This window comes from Chaetura pelagica, unplaced genomic scaffold (assembly GCF_000747805.2).
Source record: "Chaetura pelagica isolate M959 unplaced genomic scaffold, ChaPel_1.0 scaffold657, whole genome shotgun sequence".
NCBI classification, from domain to species: Eukaryota; Metazoa; Chordata; class Aves; order Apodiformes; family Apodidae; genus Chaetura; species Chaetura pelagica.
In genome coordinates, this window is record NW_009953931.1 from 365896 (window position 1) to 389381 (window position 23486).

Consider the following 23486-nt stretch of genomic DNA (forward strand, 5'->3'; position numbering starts at 1 on the left):
ATTCTTTAGCTCTGAAATGTCAAATTTGCTAAATTGTGATTTCAAAATGATGAAATCTTTTCTGTCTTCTACGTTCTTTTATCATTCTTTTTTTAAATCTGCTTTCTGCACTGCTGGATTTCTGCATCCATGAGTCATGTGATCCTTCTAGCATCAATATGTTTTTCTTCTGATTTCTAGCATCTCTGACAAAAGACCCTTGGTTAGACCTTCTGCATTTCAATGTGCTGGTGGTGGTAGTGGTGGTAGCAATGATGTTTGGGTTGACACCTTCCATTTAGTTTATAGACAGAATTTTTCTGCTGCCGTCTTTTGAAAAACCACACAGCCAGGACAGCTGCAACTAGTAACAAGCAGAGAAGAATCACAATTACTGCTATGATAGCACCTTTGCTGGACTTAGAACAATCTTCTCCCTCACATGGCTCAGAAGTGGGAACAGGCTTTTCTCCCAGGCCCTGGGTGAGATTTTCTTGCTCGGGTAATTCCTGGGATGATGTGTCAGTAATGATATCTGGAGCCGGTGCAGTGGTTGCTACTTGTGCTGGGTAGGCAGTTGTTTCTTTTGCTTCTGCATATGGAGTGTGATCGGAGGGACTGACCATCACAGAGGTTTCTGACATGGATGTTTTTAAACTGGTTATGTCAAACAGCATCGTTGTAGGGGGCTCCTGAGTCATAATTTCTGGAGATGCAGTTGGGTGGTCCCATGCAGCATCATCATAACCTCTGCTCACACTCAAGTTCTCCAGACCGCTCACTGATGTAAGTGGTACTGGTGTCTCTTTGGCCCCTTCATCATCTATCCGTGTTGTTGCTGCCACAATCTGTGTTAAACCTTCCTCTGGAGCTGGGCTACCATTGCCTGATTTTCCTACTTCAACATGATTTGGTTGGTCTGTTGTGAGGACGATATCGTCTTCTGTTCCCATTGATCCATCAACTTTATCCCCCTCCTCTTCATCATCCTCTACCACTTCCTGTGTTACTGGGTAGCCATCTAACCATGACTCATCAGTAATGGCCACTGCATCTATCTCTGCCTTCGTATCATTAGTTGTGAGAATGGGTCCAATGGGAAAATCCTCACTGTCATAAAACATTTTGGCACCAGGTTCATTATAGGCCGTCTTCACTCCGATGTGGTTATCACCTTCAGAAAAACGTGCTTTAGTGGAATCATCTGTCTCTTTCTCTGTTTCAGGCTCACTGAAAGCCTCTGATGGAAACCAGAACAAGTTTTTTTGGCTTAGGAGTGACACAGGGGACTCAGTTGGTGCCCTGCTTCCTTTTTCAGAAGTGTCTGTGTCTTGAGTAACAGCTTTGATAATTCCAGTTCTTCCTTCCTCTGAAACTTTAGTAAAGGAAAGCTGTTCTTGCTCATGCTCAGTTTCCTCTTTGCCATGGACATGTTCATTCTCAGCAATAGGTATTGATCTGTCATCAGGAAAGTTATCTTCATAGTCAATGTGAGCCTCAGTTTCATCTACAAAAGTAAAAAAAACAAAACAACAACACTCAAAAGTCAACATATAATTTCTCCAGAAAAGCACCGGGCTTATTTGTTACAACAAGCCAAGAAGAAAGGTATCATGAGGAGTGACTTTTAGACAATATTTTTCATTTGGTGTTATTGTTTATCTGAAAAGGGGAAGGCCCACCCCATTGTCAATACCAAGTTTAAAACAAGAAATCAGGATAGGTGTCATTGCTAACTGCTAATAGCTCATCTTTCCTGACTGAAAAGTGTATATAAATAACTTACTCTCTGTGGTTCAATTGCGCAGTTATCACAAACCTTCACTTTCCCTCATATGATTCTTTTTACCAGACTTGAAAATTTTTCATCATACTCAAACGAGTAATAAGTGTGGAGAGGAATGTACAGCAAAAATTAATCAGTTACTAAATGGACTGCAAAAAATAATAAAAATCTACAAGTTTTACAGCAACTTTGTCACTTTTGAGTCAGTGGATTTTAGAGGATTATGTTCAGTACCTTCTGTTCAATTTTTATCTTTACACAGTGCTTTTCATTAGTAACTTTGGTGTTGCACTGATACAACACCTGGGATCAGGTGAGCTGAATGGTGTTGTTCATTCCATGAGAGCTCCCAGAGCTGCCCAAGGAGACCGTCCCCCACCAAAGCTGACACTGAGTTCTGCTGATCTTCATCTGAAGAAAGCAAGATGCATCCATGACTGCAAGGATAGAAACCTCTGTCTCAATATTTAAAGCCTAACACCTAGGTAATCAACCCTTGGGCTTCCAGCTTTAAGAAATTAAATGTTATCAAAAAGAAAAGGGGGAAAAAAAAAAAAAAAAGAGAGAAAACTGGCAAAATATAACTGAGTGCAACAGAAGGGCCAATTCATGAAAAAGTTTGAATTTGATTTAGAAGTACTCCAACAGACCTACCACTCATAACAAAATAGACTTGACTCAAAGCATGAAGCTAAATGTTTGAATTATAATTGAATAATACATTGTCATTTATATTTCTTCCACTCCTCTAAAGCCTTAGCTCAGTGAAAAAGGCTTCAAGCTGTAAAAAATTAAATGTTAAAAAAAAGAAAAGGGGGGAAAAAAAAAAAAAAAAAGAGAGAAAACTGGCAAAATATAACTGAGTGCAACAGAAGGGCCAATTCATGAAAAAGTTTGAATTTGATTTAGAAGTACTCCAACAGACCTACCACTCATAACAAAATAGACTTGACTCAAAGCATGAAGCTAAATGTTTGAATTATAATTGAATAATACATTGTCATTTATATTTCTTCCACTCCTCTAAAGCCTTAGCTCAGTGAAAAATTTTCCAAACTAGACAGAGTGGTTGATTTTCAGCTCACACAAGTTTTACTCCATAGAAAGCTGATGTAACTGCTGAGATTTATGCTGGTATTAAAAGCCCAAGAAAATAGTGCCTTGGGATATGGAAAATAAAACAAACTGAATTTTCCTTTTTAAGAGAGTGTTTAGTCTTTCATAAAGACAGTGAAGCAATAGATCTGGCACGACAAGGGAAACAAGAAATGAATAGGACAAGCTGTATTACAAATCAATGCATTCATAAAGTCTTATCTTCTTTTGCCTTTTTACACTCAACCACCTTTGAATAGCATTTTCATCTGGGGTCCACCTCAATTTTCGAATGAGTCACGTAGTCCTTAGAGACTGCTTCCCAGACTTCTGGCAGAGCCATATTTGGTCTACTTTTAAGAAAGATTAGAAATATTGTCAAACTAGTCTGACCAAAAACACTTAGTGGTGATACAGCTCACACCAGCTTACTTTTTTTGCCAGAACAACTTAAGCCAGGTGCCAGAACAGAATGAGTATTAGCAAAAGGTATTTTTCTTGGAGTAGCGTCTGGGTCTACCATAAACCAAAGCAGTTATGCTGAAGAAACCAAGATGTGTGACATAGCCTGTGGAGAGTTAATGCCTCTGAAAGTTATCATGCTGGAGAACTGGATGTTCTCAGCAGGTCCTCTCATCTCACAGATGTAGGGTGAAACTTGCCTATGATACAACAGCACCAAAAATGGACCTCTCTCCCTCACGGTTCTGGTGCCCTCATCTGCTTCTTTAATCCTCTAGATCCTCTCTGTCCTCTCCAAAGCAGTAAAAAACTTCTGCCTGGTGTAAATACAACTTAACAGACAGGGGAATCCAGCTCTCGTAGTGGGAAGCTTCCTGGTAGGACTCTCACTTTTCTAATTAATCCTAAAATATTTTCCAACAGTATTTCACTTCTGTTAATGACTTCAGGGTGCCTCTGAATACCAAAGCATTTTAACAACATCTTTGTGAAGCTCTGTGTGGCACAGACCATTGCTGTGTAGCACTTAGAAAACTATCAAATGCTAGTCTCACTTCGCCTCTCGCCTCTCTTTCACTTGAGACTTTTCCTGTTTGCAGCTCTCTTTGCATGGAAATGGTGCCTCTAGCCATTTTGTCCTCTTACCATCCAAACTCCTGCTAAAAGCTGATATCTCACATGGCTCCTTCACCAAAGTGCAGTGTCTCTCAGGACAGCTCATAGGTGTCTATTGGATGTACGTGAAGTGCATGAATGAAACATTGATTTTTATGTGATGGTGTTCTAGTGCATGCATGCACACATACCCGTGAACAAGAATTCCAGTTGTATGCTTGTGTTGTTTCCTCCAGACCTATTCTTTGGTTAGCAATATGAATAGGCAGGTAGTATTTATCTTATTGACCAGTATGCATCATTGCTGAATGCTTAACAACTATAGCAATATGTTTTCTATAGAACTGGAAGCTCTTCCCCTTCAGTGCCACTCTGCTGTGTACTTCCAGACCCTTGAGAAGAAAGTGCTATGGAGGCACATCAAAAGAGACCATGTGCTTCTTGGAAAATATGAGTCCTCAGTCTATCAAAACATTATTAAGGGTTTGTTGAACCATTAATCAAATCTTCATCAAACCTGCTGTCTTTGGGCCTGATCCTGCATGCATAGCAATGAATTGGTGCTTTCTTGATGCTTAGCTGAGAAAAGAAAAAGCCCATTGTAGTCTAAAGAGAGCCTGAGATTGGAGCTCATTATGTGCTACTTGTCACAGCACAAGGGAGTCTTGTTCCTCCTGACAATCAGATTGTGGCCCAAGATGTAAAGCTGCTATAATGTATTTTCATATGCAATGTCCTGTATTTGTATAGTTAACAGCAAAGACTACCAACATAACTAATGTTAACTTACAGGACGCCAGAATGAAAGCAACCATTGAGCTCTCTAACCATCAAAGGAAATACAGACCCCCTCAGCCTGAAGCTTTGATTTATAGGATCCTGAATTGACTTACACAGTAATAATACTCTATTCTTCCTTCCGGGCCACAGACCTTTAAATGGGGCTTGGGCTTGATACTTAGTGAGTTTGTGTTACCATGACAATCTTTTAAGTTTGCCCTCAGCTTGATTTTCCAGGAAAGGATTGCACAACTGCACTTCTTTTTGCTCACCTCCTCAGCACTTTCTTGAGCTTTCCAGCTCTTCAAATTTTAGTCTCAGTACTGAAGAGCAAATACCAAAGTAGCTTCAGATCCACCTATTATCCAAATAGTTGTATGTTTTATTTATACACATTTTTAAAACACCTAGCAACTGATTTGAAAGTGGTTGCATCTTCCCTCCAATCCAGGCAGGTCTGGTTTTAAGAAAAGCTAGTAAAGAAATTAATTAGTTCAGGACCAAAATATTTCTATATTTGGTCATTGTTACATCTTCCCCTGCCCTCATCTGGCAGACTGAAGGATCAGTGAGTTTCAATTCATCATCTGAGGGATTACTGAGGCTGAAATGAACATTTCACAGCAACAGATGCTGAAATGGCATACTACAAAAGATGTGAAGCTCAATTTAAAGGTAAAATCCTTTTAATTTAGCCTTGTCTTCTTTTCTGGGAGACATCCAGTTCTAAAGAATTTTCATCTCCTTCAAATTTTGATCCTAATGTGAAAACAGTGACCAAACACAGAGACAAGGAAAACCAAAGAGCCTGCTTTTCCACACCGAAGGATCAGTTTAATTTTTCTTCTAGATAGCATATTGGCATCCAGGCTCTATTTTGAGTGTTGCTATTTTGAACTACCCAAAAGTGCACTGCATATTCAGTGGATGTATTTTTGGAGTACAGGAAACTGAAACTTGATTCTATGTAGACCATCACCATAAACATTTCTACTGTATAAAAACATCTTTATTCTAAGAAACTCAAAGTAGTTGCAGCAAACATGAACAAGCTGGCATCTGTCTTTAAGGGTAGGAAGGAAAAGAGCATGTCAACTAATCTGCCTAAAATTGATCAGATTTTTTAACTCCTGTATCTCAAAGAATTATCCTTGGACTTGCATCAGGCACACACATAGGAAGAAAAGGAGAGTTTATGGCCTTTGGAAGAGAGGACAGGCCTCTCATGAGGAATTCAAAGATATAGTAAAGCACTTGGGCCAAAACAACTCCATGCAGTGCTACAGGTCTGAGGAAGAGTGGCTGGAAAGGGCCCTGGGGTTGTGATTGACAGGCAGCTGAATATGAGCCAGCAGTGTGCCCAGGTGGCCAAGAAGGCCAGTGACATCCTGGCCTGTATTAGGAATCCTGTAGCAAGCAGGATCAGGGAGGTGATGGTTCCTCTGTACTCAGCATTGGTGAGGCCACACTTTGAATACTGTGTCCAGTTTTGGGCACCCCAATACAAGAAAGACATGGAGGTGCTGAAACATGTCCAGAGAAGGGCGACCAAGCTGGTGAAGGGCTGTGAGAACAAGACGTACGAGGAGCAGCTGAGAGAACTGAGGCTGTTTGTCTGAAGAAAAGGAGGCTGAGGGGAGACCTCATTGCCCTCTACAACTACCTGAAAGGACACTGTGAAGAGGTAGGCACTGGTCTCTTCTCACAAGTAACTGGTGACAGAAAAAGAGAAAAGCTGCCACAGGGGAGGTTTAGACTAGACATTATGAAAAACTCTTTCACTAAAAGGGTGTCAGCCACTGGAACAAGCTGCCCAGGGAATGGTTGAATCACCATCCCTGGATGTCTTTAAAAGTTGTCTAGGTGTGGCACTTGGGAATACAGCTTAATTCTGGACTTGGTAGAGTAGGATTAATGGTTGGACTTGATGATCTTAACAGTAATTTCCAACCTAAGTGATTCTATGATTCCAAATAATGGTAACAGTTGAATCACGCAAAAAGACTGGGAGCTGTAGATGAAGCTTTCAGAGGTGGTCCAAGTCAGCTGAATCCTCCTTACACTGAAATCAGAAGTCCTCACAGTGGAAAGGTTAGACCAGCTCTGAACATGCTAGACAAGTATCCAAATGTTGGTACTGGAGAGATTCCTTAGATGTTCAGAAGCTATGAGCTCTCCTGCCACAAGCTTATAGTTGGAATAACCCTAAGCAGCCAGGGGAGGAGGGTAAATACTTGACATTCTTAGCCAGTTTTAGGACAGAGATGTGACATGACTTCTCAGCTATCTAATCTGCCTTCTCTTTGAGGAAGCAAACTCTCCAGGATGCCACCTAATGCAATACAGCCCTGATCCTTCCACTGAAATGCTGGTATTAATGCTCCTGATATTGAACCTATGGCTCATTTGAAGGAAAAAACAAAAGTCATTTAACAACTGTCTCTTTAGTCTCTGTGCCTGCAGGGCAGCCACAGCATGGTACATATACATCTGCTTTTAGACCTTACTACAATGCCTACCTTCAGGATATATTTTGTGATAATGTGTTCTCTCCACAGAAACAGTAAAAATAATAAACTGCAAAAAACATGTATTTCCTTGTTCTCTGCTTAAGTTTGCTTCGTGGGGTTGAATATCTCTGTGTTTTCAGCTTGAACACAGCATCTTTTCATGATGAGAAATTGTGGGAAACACTAACTATACAGAGCCACACTTTTTCTCAGAAAGCATTTTGGTTAAAAATTATGGTCCATTACCTAGTGTGCATGAAGTATATTAAAGCCATTTGCAGTGTACTGTTTTCTTAATTTCCAGTATACTATAAGGTATCTAGAATCCACTTCTTATAACCCTGAAATGGATTTTGTTCAGTTATGCCCACAGCCAAGTTTCGCCACATATTTGCCAGTATACTATACTGTATCCAGAATCCACTTACAACTCTGAAATGGATTGTGTTCATTTATGCCCACAGCCAAGTTTCGCCACATATTTTGGATTATATGTATATTGATGCATGATACATATTTTTAATTTACTTTATGAATTTTCTAGTTGTATGGTTGTACACTTACACCCTGTGTGCCAGAATGGGCCATAGCTCTTCCAACTGGATCAAAACAGAAAGAGAAGATGATCATAAAACTACTTCAAAGAACATTTAGGTGCTATGTTTGGATACTGCTATACCAATAGTTCTTTGAATCTGTATTTGCTCTGGGTGAGCAACTGGGAATGTAAAGCTGGGCATCATAATGTGCCAGGAACCAAGTAGGACAGTAACACGCAGCTGTAACATGCACAGAAAGCTTTATGAAATCGGATAAATGTTATCAGTCTTTCACAGTTGAGGTGGAGTAAGAAGCAGAGAGTAGTAGAGTGGCTTGCCCTGGTCTCAGATACAGTGCAGGAGATAGAAACAGGCCTTATATCTTTTAATCCTCTGACCAGGGTTTTCTCCCTGTGGTCCAGTTGGGTTGGTGTAAGAGTGTCGGGACTGCTTCACATTTCCAGTAGCTCACCCAGCACAGATGGAGAACAAGGGAACCATATCACCTTACCAGCCTCTAAACATAGCACTTCAAAGTTCTTTGAAATGGCCTCATGATCTTTCCTCTGATGTGAGCCAGTTAGGATAGAAATGGCCTGCTCTGCTAACAGGGATATAAATTCTCCATTAAGTCTCATCATTAACCTTCATGATAGGGAAGTTAATCTGTTGCCTCAAAGCACTTCAAAAGCAGCATGTGTGCTGACTTCTGGAGTACTTAATTAGTAATTATACTCCTCTCTCCTATGACTCCAAAATATCTATCGAATATAAATTAGGTTTATTTTGATTGAATTCCTTTTTTTTCTTCTTTTTCACTCAGTTCTTACTTTTTAAAAAATACCGAACCCTAGAATCACACGTTTCAGTCTTCTTGTAAAACCTCATTTCTTAAAGAATTCTGATAATGAGGACTGAATATGTAATTATTAATTGGACACATACTGTATTTTCTATCCCAGGTCCTTGAAGTGTTTGAAAAACATTAATCAAAGGAAGCCCCTCAGCATGAAGTCTACATTTAAATAATTTCAAAAATCATAATCCACAATATTACATCTGCTCCCAAGTTCCAGTGTTGATGTTTGTGATTTTACAGCCACACTTTCTTATTTCTTTTGAAAATATTTTTCTCTCCCCTGCGGCTGTGTGAAAGGCTCAGGCAAAACAGGGGAAATAGACTATTTATCCAGGGAAAACAGTGAAACACATACAACTTAAATGGCCTGATTCTTTCCCTTCCTTACTTTGGTGTAATACAGATTTATTTCTATGTGTGATAAAGTCAGCATTTTCACTAAACCCAGTGAAAGAAAAAGTAGTATCAATTTGCTGTGGATTATAGAACATTCAGACCCACTGAGGTATCAGCTGTAGATACTCTTTTCCTTCTCTCCCTCCATGCTCCTCTTTCACTCCCTGCAGTATTTAACTTAATCATCTAAACTGCTGTTTGTAGGAACAGTTCTGGAAGTTGAAATAGTTTCAAAAGATGTTAGAATTTTATTTTACTTTTTTTTTTTAATCTCTATATGATTTGGATGCTTTTGAATATCTGGTTTCCTGATGCACAGACAAGACCCACTTCTACTAAGGACAAGTTTTACTTTTTCTCATTATTATCCACTTCCTGGTGTATATATCTGCCTGATATATATTCATGAGTAAAAAAAATAACAAACTCTTTGAAAGCCCCTGGGTATTAAGGAATATATGGGTTCTGAAATGGATATGCTTACTCCAGCCCAAATAGATCAGCCACAGCTGCCTATTCCTCTGCTTAAAACTTTATTTATTTTGCTATAAATATAATCTTAAAGGTGTGATAACTCTCTGATAAAAATAGTAAGATACTCTGATGACTGATCTTAAATATTGGGAATATAGGGAGCTTTGTGCATTGAGCAGGGTAACACGAGAAAGAGAGTGAGAAAGCTAAATTTGAATAGCATCCACATCTGAACTCATGGTACTATTTAGCTCGTGTTTAAACAAGAGGGAAGTTAAAAGTTTGCTGCATTATAGAACTAACACATAAAGGTGGATTTTCTTTAAGGTTTAAACTAAGGAAATGTCATTATTATAAATGATGGGGGTTGTTTGTTTCTAATAAAAACCTCACTCCTTGAGTCAAGTTATTTGATTAGAAAATCCACTTTCAGGGTAGCTGGTGTCTGTAGTCAACAATCCTGAAAGCATGGTATAAGAAAAAAATTGTATGACTTTTTACTGGGGCAAATTAAAAAATAATACACTCTTTAAAAACTTTTAGATCTCACTCCTTATCTCTAATTCAATTTGTACTTCTGCCACTCTGTCACAGACTTCTGTGGCACAGGCAGTTCTCTTACACAGCTCTTTAATTTTCCTAATATACCAAAAAGAAGCACCATTCATCATTTATGTAAGGCCAGAAGTTCAAAAATGCTAAAGCAACTAGTAGAAAAGAGCTAGTAAAAGCTCAGATCAACCAACAGACAATGTCTGGGTCTGAGAAGATGAAGGGCTACTGTATTGCCCATTTAGCATCCCAAATCAAAACCCAAGAACACCTGAAGGATGGTCAGCTCAATTCAACCCTGAAATTATAAAGAAGTGAAGGGAACTGCATATTGGGCTGCTGTGCCCTTGAGAGGTATTGCCCCTGTCTCCATGAGGCCACCATGTGATCTCTGTAAGGAGGATGCTATCTCAGGGGTCTCAGCATGTAACATCACATGAAGATGTAAGGCTGGTGACCAGGTGATAAAGACATGGACAGCCTCTGCACATCTATGGTAAGGAAAGATGTTATTTGCAAGCAGGCCATGCTCAGTGCACGCCTTCAAAAAGCCACTGGCTTTTCTCTGTCCTTGCTCTAGGTTCCCAAAGGTGAGAACAAACAACAAGTCTTCATTTGAGTAGCCTGCTCTGTAGAAACTCAGTGGCTTAATGTGAAAATAAACAGCAGAACATACAAACCTTCATTGTACACTCTATCTGGCAAACAATGTCTTTGGCTCACCAACACTGCCTAGGCATGGCTTTTGAACTACTCTGAAAAAAAATATCTCTGGTATTTCTTGTATTGTCCACTGCAATCCGTATCCTTGAGCAAGCAAAGTAAGTACATTGCAAAGGTACAAACCTCATCCAGAAACAGAACGAGTATTCACACAATTATAAACAGCTGATTTCCAGAAAGAGGCTGATTCTATTATTAAATATGCAGGTGAAGCATCTTCCCAATAGTTATTTTCCAGTAATTAAAAAATACGTTCAGCACTGGGTGGTAAGATAATGGTGCAGGTTGCCCAAAGAAGTTGTGGCTGCCCCCTCTCTGGAAGTGTTCAAGGCCAGGCTGGATGGGGCTTTGAACAACCTGGTGTAGTGGGAGGTGTCCCTGTCCGTGGCAGGGGGGGTTGGAACTAGATGATCTTTAAGGTCCCTTCCAACCCAAACCACTCTATGATTCTATGATACTGAAGAAAAAGGGTATTGGGGGAAAAAGAAGGAAGGTGTGGACTGGAAGGAAGGAGCTGAATGATAACTCTGGGATAAGACTCAGTGGATCCCTGAAATGGGGTTAGTGGGTACAGAAAAAATGAATCTGCGATTCAAAAGTCAATGTTTAAAATTCTGAACGGCTTCTACTACCCAGAAAGAAACTTTATGCTTATGCAAAGATAAATAAACTATCCTCTCCTGTGGTTGACTGGAGATGTCTACCCATGGGATTGCACAAGTCCTGTTGGGCCTGCTAAGACATTGACTCTGTAGCTGCCAAGGCCTTCACTGGGACTGCACATGCCCAGGAGATGTCCGTATAAGCCCGAAAACATCTCGGTTGGGCTGATGGGAGACTGTGACATTCCAGAGGGCTGCTCCATGTGCTGGGTGAGCTCACCTTTGACGCAGGCCTGCACCTGCCCGTACCACTCCCCGCAGCTGTCACAGAGCAGCGTGAACGCCGTCTCCTTGTTCCCCATGACATAGCCCTGGGCGCAGACGTACAGCAGCTCGTCTCCCATTTCAAAGCCAGTGTGGCCATGTAGGATGGTGTGGGGGAAGGAAGGTGGGTCCCCGCAGGGCTTGTCTGAAAGAAAAAAATTAAATGAGATTGTAGAGACCTTGCAATAGGCTTTAACTGCAGTGCTAACAGTGGTGCTAAGAGGGTTACCCTGAGGACAAACGTCATGCCCACAAAAGTTGCATCTCATCTGATTCATGCACTCATCCTCCTTCATAACTATTTTCAGCTGTTAATGAGAAGGTATTTATTGGGCTACAACAGTGATGTGATAACTGTGATGTTAAGGATGTGTAACAGTGATGCGTCTAAAGGGGCTTTGTTTCTTACCAGGATATCAAACTACAGCTCTTCTCTGCCTGCTTCTACAAGCTGAACAAAGTTAGGGTGGGATAGGAAAGCAAAAGCTTGGAAACAGTAGTTTTTCTTAACTGGAGAAAAGCTTGTGAAATTGTTTAAGACTGCTACTACTCTAACACGCAGGCAGAGGCTGAGCAAGGACCCAGTCCAGATTCACAGAAGAAAAAGGTCCAGGTGGACACTAGCAATTTTTCAGAATATCTCTAATCTTTCTTGAAATCCAAAGTTTATTCCCAGTTACTCAGATTTCCCCTATTTTAAGTTAGAGACACTCTAAAATAAATGGTGACTTGTGCTCTTCAACTTAGCCAAACCCAAGAATAACATAGCTCTACTGTCTGTGAGAATCTGAAGAACTAAATTTATCAGGATATGAAAACTAACAAGATATTTGATAATATTTCTGTTGACAGCACTAAAAGCCAGGAAGCAAAAATTACTATAAGCAGTAACAAAAAATTATTTGAGTTTTCCTGGGCATGAAAGAAGTGCAGAGAGGAAGCTGACATACAACCACCACCAACAGTGTAAACTGAATTTTAACTCTCTTTTTCAGGTTTAAATTATCTTGATAATTGTTAATGAGGTGGCTCAAGATCTTCCAGAAAACTTCTAGGTATCGAGGTTTCTCTTCTCTCGAAGGTCTTAACTCTCTCAGAAGTGCTCTTCAAGAGCAGTTTACCATGTTCCCTTTTTTACAGTCCCTTTTGGAATAGACATCTCTTAGTTACAGAAAAACAAAACAAACAAACAAAAACCCTGTAATTCATAGGCTAATAGGTAATAGCTCTGGAGTTCTGGTAATTATATGAAATAAGGAAAACTTAAAGCCAGGTCTGTGTTCTATTATTGAATCTCCTGTTGGAACAATTTGCCTTGGTACAAAAACCTAATTACTTAGTTAGCTAAACAAAGATTACATTCCTTGGAAAGACTTTTGTTTGGAAGCTGAAAAAGTGATCTCCAAGACTATTGCTCCTAAATGTGCAGAAGAAGAAACATCTTGAGAGAGCACCCTTGCTACTTTGCTAAAGTCTACTTTTAAGACAGCATCAGCTCAAGATCTTACAAACAACATTTCCATTGACACTAGTTCAGGTGGAACAGTTTTGACAGAAAATCTTTTTCAATCTACTTTCTGCAAAAGCTCAGGCTTTCCTGCCTTTGCCCCAGGGACATTCTGCAAGATCCTTGTGAGTCCTGGCTGCAGCTTTTCCCATCAGCTACCCACTTCTGACCCAGGCATAGGTAAATACATGTTTATTTAGAAATACGATGACCATATGTTGCCAGTTGTTTACTTGGTAGTGAAATGAACATCCTAAGATAAATATCCATGCTCTGAAAGCTGTTTTGGATCAGCCTTATAGAAATTGTCTGATAAACCTGGCTGCCCACTTCCCAACCTGTTACGCTGAAAAACATCTGCCCCTAATTTAAGGGACACGCAACTGCAGTCAAGGCTTTGAAGTCCATTCTCTGTACTGTACACATACATATATACTGCCTAACACCTTCAGGAGTTAGTGGGAGTTATGCACACACACACTGACAGAAAAAACAAGCTCTTGAGGCTACACAAAGCTCAGTTTATGTACAGTCTTATGGAGGCTTGGCATCCGAGGAAGTGAGGAGCAGCTAGCAGCTAATGCCTTTCCTGTGAACTGGTTGGATGAATAGAGATTGATGTGGATGAAAGGGATAAAAAAATATTTTATTGCCTCATAGGAAAGCTACAGACCCCTGCATTTCATATACTTTATTTATGTAGCTACTTCTATGCTTACAAATGGGAGCTGTGTATCTGCTCTGAGGGAACCATTGATCTCTAGGCTGTATGGGACAATTATATACCAGAGGGTATTCTTATCTACAAAACCTTGCTTCTTAATCCTGTGGCCAGAGGAAGCAGAAAAGTAACACTTTACATTAGTTAAAATTGGCAAACACATTCAAAAAGCACATTATAACCTTCCAGGAAATAAGAAAGCTGAAGGGAGCTTTACTGTAAAATTTGGCTACAGATGTGGTAACAGGGAATTATGAGATCCTGAAAGAGAGAGCTGGCTGATGTATGAATATAAAGAAAAGCAGAGATTTTAAAGATGTTTATGGATAAACACTGAATGGGAAAGTTTCAGCACTCTCATATGAGACTTTGTAAGGTCATGTCTTGCTGCAGAACCTATTGAGTGACAGCACAGACAAGCTTAAGTGAAAGCTGATACCCTGCAAAGACATACTCGAGTTCTTACATCTATTTTACTGCTGTCCACTCCTGTGTGAAATACACAGGAATTTTCCAGGTTGCAGCATCTTACAGCTCCTCATCCTGCTGCAGTCTCAGTTGCTATGACAATTGCTGCTCAGCTTTTTGCCAAACCTGTTCTTTCTGGTGCATGTACAGAAGTGACACTCAGACAGCAGCTCATGACACTGAGCTACTTCTGGGGCCAGGCTTCAGGTTTTTGTCTGTAGCCTTTGTACCAGGAGCTGGCAAAGCATGGACTTGTTTGGAACAACAGCTTGTGCTCAGTGCTGGCATTCAGGCCATTTTCTTGCTGGAGAACAGGAGGCAGATCTGGGCCACAAAGCGTGACAGAGGGTGTGTTGGCACCAGCTTGTCATGTAGATGAACAGTAGTGCTCTTTGTTAAGGTGACCAAAGGGGCTGCCTGGAGTGGTGATGCTAGTAGATGAGGACTAGGCTCCTCCAGTGCTGAACTCTCCATCTGGAGCACTGTTTCCCCTCATCTGTCCTCCCATAAAACAGTGTATTTTCTTGGTGATCACTAAAAACTGAGACAAATCCATGTTTCCCAGCATAAAAGTCTGATGTGCTTGACACTCAGGCCCCACCCAACAGATTCCATGCTCTGTCTTCATGTGTGGGAGACCACATATCAGACCTGGAAACTTGGAATCTGATTCTCAACATTGTGACCCTTCATGAGTTTCCCGCATATTGACAAGGAGGTCAAACATCTAACAGGGCTCCATCTTCTTGATTTAAACTACAAGCATCCCACCAGTTTGTAAAGATTTTTCTGAGATGTCTCAATAAAAATACTGTCTACAGAAAGGGCAGTTTAAGACCAATAGGGAAAAAAAAAAATTCAACATGAAAAAGATGCAGACTTCAGCTTCCATACCACCTGGCAGAACTGGGAATATACTGAAATCTGATTATCTACAATTGCTACTGTAGTTGTGTACCATGCTCTGAAAGCTGACATGAAACATCCTCTTTGACGTAAAACATCCACTGTTACAACCACCCAATTCAGCAGAGTTTTTCCAGAGAGACCACTGGAATTTATAGGATGTCATCTCATCATTAAGAAATTGGAAAATGCAGCTCTTAACACTCAACCCTGTGAAAGACGAATGTGGAAGTTTGTTTTTCTTCTTGATTGCAGAGACACTAAAGTACACAGAAGTTTTCTTTTTGGGTAAAAATACCAAGTACGAATCAAGTACAAAGAACCAGAACTCAGTCATAGCCAAGTGCTGCTTGTAAGCTACCAATGTTAGGATGCCAATACTTCTTTCATTAGATATAACTTGTAAGAATTTATTAGTTTAAATGACATCACCAAGTAGCTGGAAATTCACTGTCAGCTATATGCAAAGCTGTGGAAAAGAAAGATGTAGCAATAAAAAAATGAAAAACTTCATATCCACAGCAAAGCACAAAGAATACAAAGAAAAGGCTCAAATACTACACAGAGCAAGTTGCAGGTTGATTGCTCTTGTAAAAGTACATTTAACACATTTTCTGCAAAGAACAGAGTAACTCCTTTTTTCCCTCACTGCTAAAAAAAAGGCAAGCCGAAATATGTACATTAGCCACCAAGCTTTGATGGGTATCTGGAGCCAGCAGTCATGTTGAACAAAGTTTGATTTGCATTTATCCTGTACTCTACTACAAGTTGCTGCCTGTTTAGTTTTTCTATGGTGGCAGCAAATCAAAGCCTTATGGAGTAGAGATCTTACTTGTTGCTTGTAAATATTAGTGAGTCACCGAAAGAAAGAAACAGGAAAACTTCAGAGCCATTAACAGAGAAATCTTTCCTTTGTTGCATTAGAATAAAAAAGGGAACTGAGAGGATTATATACATATGAAATTGAATTTGTCGTCTCACAGAAAAAATGACTGGTAGGAAAAATTGCAGCTTTCTGTTTTTCTTGCTTTATCTCTTTTATACTTTGAAGCATTTTTTAATGAGCTTTGATAGAGGACAAATACACACTATTTGGGCCAGATCTGACTTAATGTGATACTCCATTTTCAGAATAGTCAGAATATAATGTATTTTTAGGTAATTTTTGGTATTCGGGGCTAAGAGAGAAATTTTCTGATCTCAGCAGATCCTCAGCTGGTGTGGAGTTGTCTTCCTGAGTCTAATGGCTGCATGAAACATTCATTTATGAGTAACTGAGAAGATACATTTCTCTGCACTATGAGAACTGCAACTATACTCACAGCATTCATAAAACATTGCAGCTATATCTTTTCCTGTCAAATATAACTCTTAGAATGAATTCCCTGCATAACATAACTCTTAGTATGAAAGATTGCTCTAATCCTTCTGGGTATACAGAATAAAATCCATTTCAGAAGGAAAAAAAAAAAAAAAAAGAACAAACAACACCTATTTCTTTCTTCAGGACTTTTATTTGTAAAAGCCTGATCCTGTAAGCACACCTGGATCAGTTTCTAGGATGTGATCACTGCCCTGGCTGTTGAGGTATGCTAAGGTGTAGGATAAGCAATTTGACTGAAGTCTTTGAAGTGCCAAATGTTAATTGAGTAAAAATTAATTCTAAATCAAGGCCTAAGAGGGGGATTTTGTGATGGTAGTATTAGAAGTTTCATGGTGTTTTGAGATTCCCTTTACAAAACCCTAAGAAGTGAAAGTAGAGTTCTGAATAGTTATTAATATTGACTTAATTTCTGGAGAAGGCTGATGTGACTGTTCCTTCTGTCCATCCTCACCCTGCCAGTCTGCCTGAGCCTTTAGCTGACCTCAGCCAAGTGCGGTGAAGCAGGAAAGCTGCTGAGTGTCTGCTCATTTTGGTAAGATGAGTTTGAAACTGTGTTCACTTTTGGGACCCCCACTACAAGAAAGACATCAATGTGCTGAAGTGAGTCCCAAGAAGGGCAAAGAAGATGGTGAAGAGTCTGTAGAGCAAGTCTTATGAGGAGATGCTGAGGAAAATGGGATTGCTTATTCTGGAGGAGGCTGAAGGGAGACCTTATCACTCACTACAGCTACCTGAAAAGAGGTTGTAGCAAAGTGGGTGTTTTCTTCCAAGTAAAGAGATTGTAGCAAAGTGGGTGTTTTCTTCCAAGTAAATAGAGATAGGATGAGAACAAACAGCCTCAAGTTGTGCCAGGGAAGGTTTAGATTGGATATTAGGAAAAATGTCTTTACTAAATGAGTGGTCAGGCACTGGAACAGGCTGCCCAGGGAAGTAGTGGAGTCACCATCCCTGGAGGTGTTCAAAAAACCTGTAGACGTGGCACTTAGGAGCATGGTTCAGTTGGCATGGTAGTATTGGGTTGGCAGTAGGATCTTTTCCAACCTTAGTGGTTCTGTGATTCTATGATTATAAGTAAGAAATTAATTAAACATAACTTAGCTGTGCAGTAATTAGCCTCATGTACAAAACAGCAGAACAGATAAGACTGTGTCTGAGTCTGTGGTGCAGGGTTTGCTGTTCCTGCTTCTTGCTGGATATTTACTTCCAAAACTGAAAGTGTCATCCCTGAGGTGTAGAATGTTCTTTCATCAGTCAATTCCTTTGTGCCTGCTTGTGTGTTACTGTGTGTTACACACAGGCTGTTTGCTGTTTTCATACCAACACACTCTGCCATACAACTTCCCTCAAGCCTTTCCATTCAAACACCAACTCTGCAACCCAAAATTTTTATACATTTAAAGAAGAGGGGACCTTATTGTCATAGAGAAATGTTTCACTGTGTAGGACTATTTGATGAGTGGATTGGAATGATCATCCCATTCTGTCATCAGGAAACTCCCTGCCTTGTACAAAACAAGTTATTCATTAATTGTTTCTTTTTTTTTGCAAATGATAAACATTTTCCCCTGAGTTTTAACTATGCAATTTCTGAGTCCTACATAGTGCTTCTTTCCAACAAACATTGTCAGACTACTTTCTTATCTTTACCTTTACTGCCCGTTTACTGTGAGCAGTAACCAAACCCAAAAGGCAAACAGGTCCTTCCCCAAGATCCAGCATCTACGTGTAAGCTGGGATGCAGCAGGTGGAGACAGACAGGGGAGCACAAGGGCACAATGGAACAATAGTGGCCAGAGCAATGATTTCAGCCTGTCACAGCTGTCCCACCCTCTGCAAGGTTTTTCTTGAGGGGGGAATGATGACAAAAGAGATATTTGAAGGAAGACAATGAGGGAGTTTTGCAGATGTTTACAGGGAGCTGCTCCTATATGTGAGGAGCAGCATGGCAGAAAGCACAAAGGTGCTTGTGTGACAACATTAGCAACTGAGTGACAGAACTGGCATCACTCATAGCAGCACGGAGCCTCGGGTTGATGGCATGAGTGTTACTTGACAGGATGGTCAGTCTAACTGCAAATTTTGAATGACTGGCTGCGCATCACATGTACATCTCCTCTGCCACATTTCACTTCAACCACATTTTCATTCCCTCTGCTGCCACTGGCTTTTTATCAAAATGCCCCCTGAGTACTGAATTTATTGTTTCTCAGCAAATGCCATCTTCTTGTCCCTGTTTTTCTTGGAAATGAGATGCAAAACTTCACTGTGAACATCAACCATCTGTTTCAGTGGTTCCCAAACTTTACACAATCCTCCCTATCAGTAACTATTTACTTTTTGCCTTCAGAATCTATCTTTGCTTATGGGTTTCAGCATTTTAATATCAAAAAGTTTAAGCATCAACCTAAGTTGGAATAATTTGTTTTTCAGAATCATCCATATGTCACAGTCCCTAGCTGGCTGGTCTATACCTGTTAACAAAAAATAGTTTACATGAATTACATTCAGTTACAGTGCTGAGTATGGGAGATGCTTCAGGCATTTCAGTTATATTGGTGCCAGATCTATTACTTTCCATAAAGTATGTCCTGTGGACACAAAAATGGGTTCTTCCAAATCAGCAGTGCTGCTTGAGCTTGCTAAACTGCAGCAAAGACAAAAGATAATGCAATTTATTTCCTGCAACCAATGTCTTTGCAGCAGTTGGCTCGCTTAGTGGGTGATTATTATAAAGATTTATTACTTAACATTCCCTCTTTGCCTCTCAGCAGCAGAAAAATGGAAGGCAAAACTTTTAATGTTGCAAGACAGCGATGACTGTGCATTATTTCAATAGCATTTATCCGTGCTGACCTTCATCCTTTACACAAAAAGCATCATATTGGTCATTCATAAAGGGCTTGGTTTCAATTTTAACATCAATGGCTTTCACGCTCTGCTGTTTGCTGCCCGTCTTTCTGCATATAATTGTCCTAAAATAGAGAAGAAGAAGAAAAAAATAATCAGAAATCTTCTAGAGTTGTACATGCAGGAGAAATTTGGGCATCTTTTGTCACAACAGTCAGGCTTTAGCCTCAGCTTAACTGTTTAAGAGTCAACACATAAGGTATTAGTGTGGGAAGATCTGTGGAAAAAGTCAAGGGAGAATTAAAAGTAATTTTAAAAATTTTTGCTATAGATCAGTTCAAGGCATAGAAAGGAATGAAGAATGTTTATCTTATTATATTCTCTAACACTTCCAAATATCAGACCAAGTCCTAGAGTATTTAAGGTCATACTCTGCTCTCACTTTCCAACAACGCAGATTCCCACCAATGGCACTGGGATAAAAATTAATAAAAACTAAAGATTTGGTCTGAAATATTACAATTTATTATCACTACACATAAAAAGACCATTAAGGTTGTATAGTTAACTGCTCCAAAGCTAACACAAGCAAGTTCAGAAAATTAATCTTGAGTTCTTGGAAGGAAAACTGCTATCTTGTTTTTTTTAACAGCAATTCCACACCTTTTTGTAAAGTCCCTTTCCTCTGGTTTGGTACTCTGCAGTACTTAATCCACCCTGTTGCCCTTCATAGGTTTGAACAAAGGTAATAAATCTGTGTTTGGTTTTACAACTCTGTAGATGCTGAACATGAAGGAAGAGATTACTAACTATCTCTTCTCTCAGCTGTACTGGCTGCCTAAAACTAGCGAATAAGAGACAGCTTGTTGTAGAAAACACTGGTTTTACTGTTACACTGAAGGTTACAAAGGCTGGGAAAATTAATTCAGCCCAATTTTTTGCAGCTGGATATTAGTGGTAGGAGTTTTATTTTTTTTATGGACAGCAGGTTTATAGAAGTGCTGCATGGTCAGCAAAGAAAGCAAGACAAAAATGCATTCCACAGAGGAAGCCTTCCAGTGGGGGAAATTTATCATGTTGTGTTGTGCAATGGTTGAACTACTTTTGCCATCAGTCCTGCACTCAATTTGGAGAATAAAATAAATGTTCACTAACAACAAATGTAGAAAAGATCCGGTGGAAAACCAGTATTTGATCATGCACTTTAATACTATGTAACAATTGATTTACAGAGGTTTGCTAAATTATGATTGTACAGAACATCTTAGCTCTGGCATGTGTTAGCTTTTTAGCAGTTAAATATGCAACTTTAGTGTTCTTTTAATGTAAACAAACATAGGCAATATGAAACCAGCCATATGGTGGTGGTCACACATATGTACCAAAGTGATTCCTGCCACACTTTTGCTGAGGAAAGCAAAATGATGTTATCCTCTACTGAAAGCCTCTTAAGATTTCAAATAAAATATGTTTCTTTTGTAAGGAAAACATCCTTACATTGATTTTGGGGGGTGTCACTTGAAGGACAATATTGTCCATACAAGTTTAAATTTCAACTTATCTTAGAATTTAATGCATTTAAAGTCCAAGTCCTTAGATTCAGTAGACAAAAGTGACTTCATCTGCCAATGTGAGTTCAGATGACTGGGAAAATCAGGCCATCAACTAGAAAATTTTTGTGTGCATTCACATATTGTTCCACTAGGCCTAAGAAGTCCTAACTGAATGGAACAATTATGCCTCCTTTCAAAAAATGACTTACCAACCTTAATCTTTCCAATATTTGCTCACTCACTTAGGTTACCTGGATCAATTATGCCTTTCAACACTAAGTAGACAGATACTGACAGGACTTGAAAATTTTCTGCCTTTCACCTGCAATTGTGTACTTAAGAATTCAGACTCTTAATAAAATCTAACAAACAAACAAAGAGTTTTGAAGATAGTTGCCATCATAAAATCCTGGTGTCTGAAAATCAGGCCACATTCCTTTCTATGCTCAATCAAGGGATAAAATCCCTGATACTTGGAAGCCACTTTTGAAACTCTTATCTTTATTTTCATATTCCTTATTCCATTTTCTAGCTCATATATTTTGCTTCTGCCCAAAGCACTGAAATTCAGGTAATCTGCAAAACAGGATACCTGGCTCACATGTAAGATTTTCTAGTTGCAGAGCAAATTTTTCTCGGTTTTTTTTTTCCCAAGTATTTTACAATTAATTACAAGATAGTAGTTGATATTGATGAGTTAGTTAATTTTAAGAGCATTTCTTGGCTGCTACCCAATGAGACCAAACTTATAAAGGTGATGCATATAGTTTTAACATTATACATAACAAAAGGCTTTACGTGACAGTAAGATTTAAAAAATTTATTTCTCACTAAAGTATTTTCCTACATTATGTTTAAAAATTGTACTTCCTGTCTATTTCTTTTTTCCTAAAACAGACTAGAGCCTCATTAATCTTCAATTTATGAATTTAATTTGGATTTATGCAATATGAAATTAGATCTGATTACAACTACAAATACTCTAATGCCATTCTTCTGAGATGAAAGAAATCATGTTTTGTACACATACAAAAAGTAGAAGAAAAGAAAATAATCTATTTGTCTCTCCCACTCCTTCCTCTCTGTCAGTAGTTTCCTACCACGAGCTCAGTCCTGCAAGTAAGATGTTATTACTGCTGGTGAAAGAAGCTTCAAGAGAGCTCAGCATTTGTCAGTAGTGGGTTTAATGATCAGACCTGCAACACCTCTGGCATAGAAATAGTCTCTTTGCTGCCAGTAGGACTCCAGGTATGACTACAAATACACAATAATGGTCTCTTTTCTTTGGGTTCTTGAGGCTGGGTACATGTTACCCTAAATCCTAAAATGCTAGGTTCTCATCTATAATTACAGATTAAATAGAGGTACATTTTTGTCTCTGTTCTAAAAGGTAGTGTTTGATGCTTTTATAGTTGTTACAGCTTTTATTTAGGGACTGAAAAATGGCTATATATTCAGACTTCAATATATTTTAAAATTTCTTCAACAGCAGCACTGCCATGCTGAAATAAGAATCAAAAAATTGTACATTTTTTGTCCTGTTTCCAGCACCCTGCTGAGAGTTTGAAGGTGTGATCAAGTTTGTTGAGAGAATGCCACAAACTTTACACTTTTTCTAGGGATTTATCTGCCTTCCCAGCCATTGAGAATAATATAGTCATGCAGTAAAATTTAATTCTATTTGTTGCTACTTTCGTGTAATAATTGAACTTAAACAGGCTTGCTTACTACTTATAGAATCATAGAGTCATAGAATGGTTTGGGTTGGAAGGGACCTTAAAGATCATCTAGTTCCAACCCCCTTGCCATGGGAAGGGACACCTCCCACCAGACCAGGTTGCTCCAAGACCCATCCAACCTGGCCTCAGCACACAGTGTAATCTATTCCTTAGAGCAGTGTAATGCACAGTTTTGTACCTTGCATTTAATAAATAGATGCAATTTTTGGTTTACTTCTATGGAGATCTTATGAAAGTAGACATGGTCAGAGGAAACATACTGAGTTCAGATTGCAGATGATCCATCATCCATCTGTATTTAATACACATCTGCTTGAAACATCCACACAGCTCTGAAAATTACTCTTACACACACGCCATGAACTCACAATCACAGCACAAAAATTAATTTCACATACTGTGGCTGTAGACTGTAAGTACCATACACTTATCAGTAAGAAAAAATGTAGTTGGTAATGGAGGGGTTTTAGTGGTGTTGACAACAGCCCCTGCTCTCTGATGGAAAATGGGAGGGGTCCTAATGGTTCCTTGACAAGCCACGTCACGCCAAGCCAAGCAAAAAACTACTGAGAATCTTCTCAGTCCACTGTCACCCAGCCTAGAAGAGCAACTTGTTTCATTTTCTCTCTCAAGTGAGAGACCACAGAGACTCTGCACTATGTTGA

General features: G+C 39.4%; 1 protein-coding gene across 1 annotated transcript in view; it reads right to left on the reverse strand.

Annotated features, from left to right (window-relative positions):
- Nucleotides 1–203: 203 nt before the first annotated feature.
- Nucleotides 204–23486, reverse strand: part of SUSD5 (sushi domain containing 5) — a 41141-nt gene continuing 17858 nt past the window's right edge. Inside the window, exons 3-5 of the mRNA XM_010001696.1 lie at nucleotides 19536–19654; nucleotides 11653–11841; nucleotides 204–1486 (exon numbers count right to left, since the gene is read on the reverse strand). Of these exons, the coding sequence (XP_009999998.1) occupies nucleotides 204–1486; nucleotides 11653–11841; nucleotides 19536–19654 (1591 nt within the window). The remainder of the gene's footprint in view (nucleotides 1487–11652; nucleotides 11842–19535; nucleotides 19655–23486) is intronic.